Source organism: Nanorana parkeri, unplaced genomic scaffold (genome assembly GCF_000935625.1).
Source record: "Nanorana parkeri isolate BGI_ZX_2015 unplaced genomic scaffold, ASM93562v1 scaffold2701, whole genome shotgun sequence".
Taxonomy (NCBI): Eukaryota; Metazoa; Chordata; class Amphibia; order Anura; family Dicroglossidae; genus Nanorana; species Nanorana parkeri.
In genome coordinates this window covers 60,584-66,340 of record NW_017308969.1, presented here as the reverse complement: position 1 = coordinate 66,340, position 5,757 = coordinate 60,584, and the positions used below count along the sequence as shown (strand labels likewise).

The window sequence follows — 5,757 nt, the reverse complement described above, 5'->3', positions numbered from 1 at the left end:
CATTTTAAAGTTTAGTTGACCCGTCATAGTAATCAAAAATTAATGATAAAAAATAATTTATTATGGGATAAAGAAAGAGACATAATGTGGAACTATATGAAAGCATTTCAGAAACCTTGGAAGTCCTTTATTTATTGAATGCCATTCCTCCTGCTACCATCAGGAAGCATGAAAGTGTCATTCCAATCAATGTACATCGACCAATTACTTGGTAGCTCCCCACTAAACACATTTTTTCTTTTTTTTTTTTATGTGATGGCTCAAGCTGCTTGAGGCAATATGCTACTGCAGCAAAATGGCCGATTCCCGCAGCCTCATTTTGCTCACGTGTACCAAAATGTTCAACAACACAATGTTTGTCAAGGATAACTATTGCTATAAGCAGACAGGTCCTCTTCCTAATATTAAAAAAAAATATATTAGGGAGGTGTTAAAAAAAGTGCCACAGCGAGGCTATTCTTGAAAAGTAGAAATAGAAAAAAAAAAAAAAGTTCACAGCGCACGATTCCGGCAATAAATATAAAAAACAAAAAAAACATGGCTTCCATGTTTTTCTTCCTCCAATGAAAAGGTGTGTTGAAGGCTCCAGGCCCCCCGGACACCCTCTCGCCGCACGTTCAATGTATCTGCAAGTAATAGGGAATGCTGTAGTTGAAGAGTAGAAAGTCCATCTTGTACAAGTTGAAAAGACGCCGTTGGTAGAAGCGGGTGATTCCTTTGAAGAACTGTGCCGTCATGCCGTCGGTGGTCCGCGTGGTTTTGGAAGAAGATGGGAATTTGATCGAGTCGCCTATGCCGATGAGCTGAAGGAGGTATTCGGCATCCTCCTCTAAAGTCTCGTATTTCCCTACCACGTCATACTGGACGATGCATGGGTGGCACAAGGAATGGACCCGCTCCCAGTGCTCATTAAACGGCTCCTCTCTTTGAGTCTGGGGGTCAACCAGATAATAGAGGAACTCTTCAAAACTGACGTCATCCCCCCGCTCAAGTGCCTCGAGCGAAGGATCCCTGCGATGGCGCTCTATGATCTTGGTGCCGTAACGCTTGTGGAAGGCCGTGTTGTACGTCCGGGTAAACTTGTTCCTGTAGGCTGAAACCAGCCTCTCGAAAGGCTCCCTTACGAAGATGAACTTGAGGTAGTTCCGCAGGCGGTAATTGATCTCCGGGGTGCTGAACTCGGAGAGAGTGCGGAGGTTGGATGCAATGTGGGCCTCGTTGGCTGGTATGAGGGCAGGGTCATTATATTTGCCTTGGCCGGTGAGGACCATCATGACCCTCTTCCAGTTGGTGCAGGCCACCTTAGGCACGTAGCAATAAATCAACCCATGGGTGTCGTCCACGACCAGGTGTTTGAGGTCATCGGCAGTCAGGACGCGGCGTTTACGGGTGTACGTCTTGCAGGCGCTGGCCAGCAGCTCCCGACGCTTTTGGTGTGTAGCCTGGATAGTAGAGGGTTCAACCTGGAACAAGTGACATGGGAAGAAGGAAAAAAAAAATAAGTTCACAAAATATACAAATTATATAAATATATATTTTTTCCAATAAAAAAAAGGTCAAAAAAAAATCACTCCATGGTATACCGGTAGATTCATGCTGCTGATCAGGGCCGGATTTCCCACAAGGCCAACCAAGGCCCGGCCGTGGGGCAGCAGGGTGTAGAGGGGCAGCAGGGGTGTGGAATTCCTATCTCCTGATGCCATTGGACATGCAGTTCCGGGTGTCGAGCGGGCAGTTGTTTTCTACATTTAGCCCTCCCTCTTTCCATTCTCCATGGGGGGGTGGGGGAGGGGTTTGGTGTGTAGGAGGGCGTATTGAGAAACCTTGCCTTGGTGCAGCAGAGAGACTAAATCCGGCCCTGCTGGTGATCGCATTTCTAATATAAATCTGCAGATCTTTTATCATTCACACTGTAATCGGCCGGCATGTACAGCTTTGTGCTGCGTGCACGGCCGTACCAAGCAGCTCCCGGGAAGGACAGGTGCTGGGTGTGATTAGTACGCAGCCCCCGTCCTTCTCTATGGGGCTACACAGCCATACACCCACCTACGCTCACCTCAAGTGCAGGTCCGTACGGGTGCGTATTTTCCGGCTCAGATGCAGACAGGATCCATCCTGTCAGAGTACGAGTACGCTCACCCGCAGAGACGTGCAGGGTGGGTGAGAGAGTGCGGCCGTGTAGTCCCATAGAGAAGGACGTGGGCTGCGTACTAATCACACGCAGCACCTATCCTTCCCGGGAGCTGCCCAATATGGCCGTACATGCAACACAGAGCAGTCTGTGCCAGCCGATTACAGTGTGAATGAGGGCATAGTGACAATACTCTCCCAATCATGCTCCTTTGTTGTCACGCTGTCATGTGTGCCCCTGGTGGAGACAAGAAGCAGCCGAGCGCACACACATGACCGTCAGGAGGTCGTATCAGAACACGGATGTTCAGCAGATCCTGAGTGAGTACATGTAGACAAGAAGTTGATAGAGGCTGAAAGAGTTTAATAGCTCTGAGATGTAACGGATGGAAAAAAAAAGGAAGCAGTATTTTCTAAAAAGGCAAAACATGGCAATTGTTCATGATGCACAAGCCAAATGGTCATCCAGTTAGGTACTTTAACGGAGAACTATGGGGTGAGGGCTTTTCCCCATAGTTCTCCTAAGGCTAACGGGAGGACAAAAACTAGCGTCCTCCCTTCACCGCAAGCTCAGCATACCGCGAGCTACAGCTCGGGTATATTGAGACGCCGCAGCTGCAGCGGATCCCGACAATTATGTCTGGATCCGCCCAGCTGCGTGAGTGACAGCTGGCTCTGCGTATCTAGAGGCAGAGCCAGCTGTACCCGCCCCCTCCCCCGTCCGTTCCCCCAGTCAGCGCTGGAGGATCGGAGCGGGGAGGGGGGAATCCACGGCTCTGTGCCGTGACAGGATCGAGAGGTGAGCGAACGCCGGTATGTGTTCGCTCACTTCCCGATCTACTGAGCCAACGTGTGACAGTTTCATTGTCACAGGTCGGCTAGAACTATGAGGATGAGTGAAAAGCACTCACCTCATAGTTCTCCTTTAAGGGGAAAAATAAGGAGGGGGTTTGAAGAAATAAAAGAGTTTGATGCCAATGTATTGCTAAAGAGATAAAATACAGAATGAAGTTAAAATTAAACCCCAACTCTTGCAGTGCGGGGAAGCCCCATTGCAAATGTAATTTCGTATTTTCCTGGAGTTCCACTTTAAATCCACCATCTTAACGAACTTTTGTAAATTATGTTGAGTGGGCCTTGAACTCAAATACCTATATATATCTACCACAGACAAGAGGAAGCAGGCAAATGACAGATGAATGTGTCAGAACACACTTCCTCCTGCGATCAGATTCTGTGTGGAAAATGAGACATCCCGGAAACTATCACGTGGACTGAAAATAAAACTTTTTTTTTTAGTCATTCCTAGAACCGGTCATCGAAATTAAAAGAGACCTTTTTATGCCTTTTAAAATAAAAAATTCTAAATGTGAGGTTCTCTGAGGGCATCAACCTCTTTCCACACTTCCCATACTGTCAGTGGTAGTGCTCGACCGATGGGAATAGGAATTAAATCTAAAAAAAAAGGAACGTTCTCCTGATTGTCCAGGAAGTCGGCTGTATGCAGATTTGCCGGGAAGCCAGCTACCCAGCCAATCAGTATTGAGCTGACTTCGTGGCCAAAAAAAAAAGGCTTTTTGTGAATGGGCGAGGAGAGAGGAGGGGGCAGGTGTGTGACTGGATGCCGTTCACTGTCGCAGCACCGAAAATACAGAGCTCTGTGTACGAGCTGGCTTGTAGCAAGGTATTATTTTTATACAAGCAGCAGTTCTCCACACCCATTATATTTATCATTGGGACTAATGCACATAATTTGTGAGGTTTGTAAAACAAATTTTTTCTCCCCCCAGTATTCAACTTTAACCTTTTTTTTTGTTGTTATCCTGTTCATTAATTTTTTTTGGTGGTACACTTAAAAGGAGAACTATGGGGTAAGTGTTTTTCCCCATAGTTCTCCTAAGGGTCACGGGAGGACACAAACTAGCGTCCTCCCGTGACCCAAAGCTCAGTATAATCGGCAGCTACAGATCACGGTATACTGAGACCGCTGGGACGGATCCTGACATTACTGTCGAGATCCACCCAGCTGTGTGAGTGACAGCTGGCTCTGCCTATCTAGAGGCAGAGCCAGCTGTGCCCGCCCCCCTCCCCCGTCCGTTCCGCCACTCAGCGCTGGAGAATCGGAGCGGGAAGGGGGAGAATCCCTGCAGTGAGCCGTGAGTGACAGTAAAGGCTCTCTGCAGGGAGATGATCGAGAAGTGAGCGAGCGACGGTATGCGTTCGCTCACTTCCCAATCTATTGAGCCGACCTGTGACAGTTTTCACACGCCGGCTCGAACTATGAGGTTGAGTGAAAATCACTTACCTCATAGTTCTCCTTTAAGAAGAAACATTTTTTTTAATTAAAAAGCCTTCATTCCATTTGTAAGTAAACTTTGTAGGAGAATCTAATATTTTAAAAGTGGGATAAAAAAATAGAATAAAAACATATACATTTATCTAATTGTAATCAAATTTTTTTTACATTCGTAATCAAAAAAGTACACAAAAAAATGTGATTTATTGATAGCTTTGTGACACATTTTTGTCTATGGGTGGCATAAAAAATAAAATCATTTTTGCAAGACAATATATCTAAAACCTTGTTTGTTGTAGAAAAAGGGGGAATTATAGTATATCATTATTTTTTTCTTTTTAAATTGGTTATCCTAAGTGATGACACAAGTATTGCTGAATAAATTGGTTCATAGCAGAAATGTAAAACTTGCTCGTCTGTAAGGGGTGTACAGGAGGTATAAGCTGAACTGGTTAAGTTTTAATAATAATAAATAATAAACAATAAACAACTAGAACAAATAATAACAATAATATTATTTATATATTTACCAAGTGTATGCTGGTTACCTCCTGGAGGATTCCCTCATTGAATAAAAGCGTCACTGAAGGAAATGTCACCCACCTGTTCGCTGTCATATAAAGCCTGCAGAGGACTTCTCCTTGGTTTCCCTTTCCAGATGCTGGCAGTGACATGTTCCTCAGCTTGAAAATGTAAAAAAGGAGAAAACAATAATACATTATAAAAGGAGGGCGATTAAACAATTCCCAATCATTTAAATTTGTCGGGATCTCCAACCACCTGACTTCCGGTTTAGTTAGAAGTAATATAAAGTATTATAATGAACTAGGGTCAGACTAATACAGCACGTTATGAATCTGAGTTGCCCCACTTAATATGGCCGCCGCTTGCGTCAATAACGTGCTTGATTAGTCTGACCCTAGTTCATTATAATAATTTATTGCTGTGTAGTATGTGTGTAGGGAAATGCCGCGGGTGGCGCACGTGCCGTACAGCCTTCTCGGCCAAACCTATCTAGAGGTCCAAAATGGCTGGAGAATTTACTTGGCTGCTTCTTTACACTCTTTGTCCCCACCAGAAATGTCACCCTCACTCCAGCCTCAAAGACAAAATTGTTGTCAGGATAGGAAATAGTGTGAAAACTCCCCAATGGGGGGGCAAACAAAAAAAAACCACGAACATGAATAGCAAAATTTGCTTTAAATTCCTAGTGCTGCCATACAGACAGCTGTCCATCTGAATTTTGCCTTGCGCAGATTCTTTGGAAAATCAGCAAACCAGAAAATGTCCGCTGCGCCACAGACATCCGTGTGACAGTAACATCCAAAATA

General features: G+C 45.2%; 1 protein-coding gene across 1 annotated transcript in view; it reads right to left on the bottom strand.

The window, feature by feature from the left end:
* Positions 1-500: 500 nt before the first annotated feature.
* Positions 501-5,757, bottom strand: part of LOC108802185 (carbohydrate sulfotransferase 11-like) — a 38,053-nt gene continuing 32,796 nt past the window's right edge. The window contains exons 2-3 of the mRNA XM_018574054.1: positions 5,030-5,109; positions 501-1,463 (exon numbers count right to left, since the gene is read on the bottom strand). Coding sequence (XP_018429556.1) covers positions 618-1,463; positions 5,030-5,109 — 926 coding nt within the window. The 3' untranslated portion in view covers positions 501-617. The remainder of the gene's footprint in view (positions 1,464-5,029; positions 5,110-5,757) is intronic.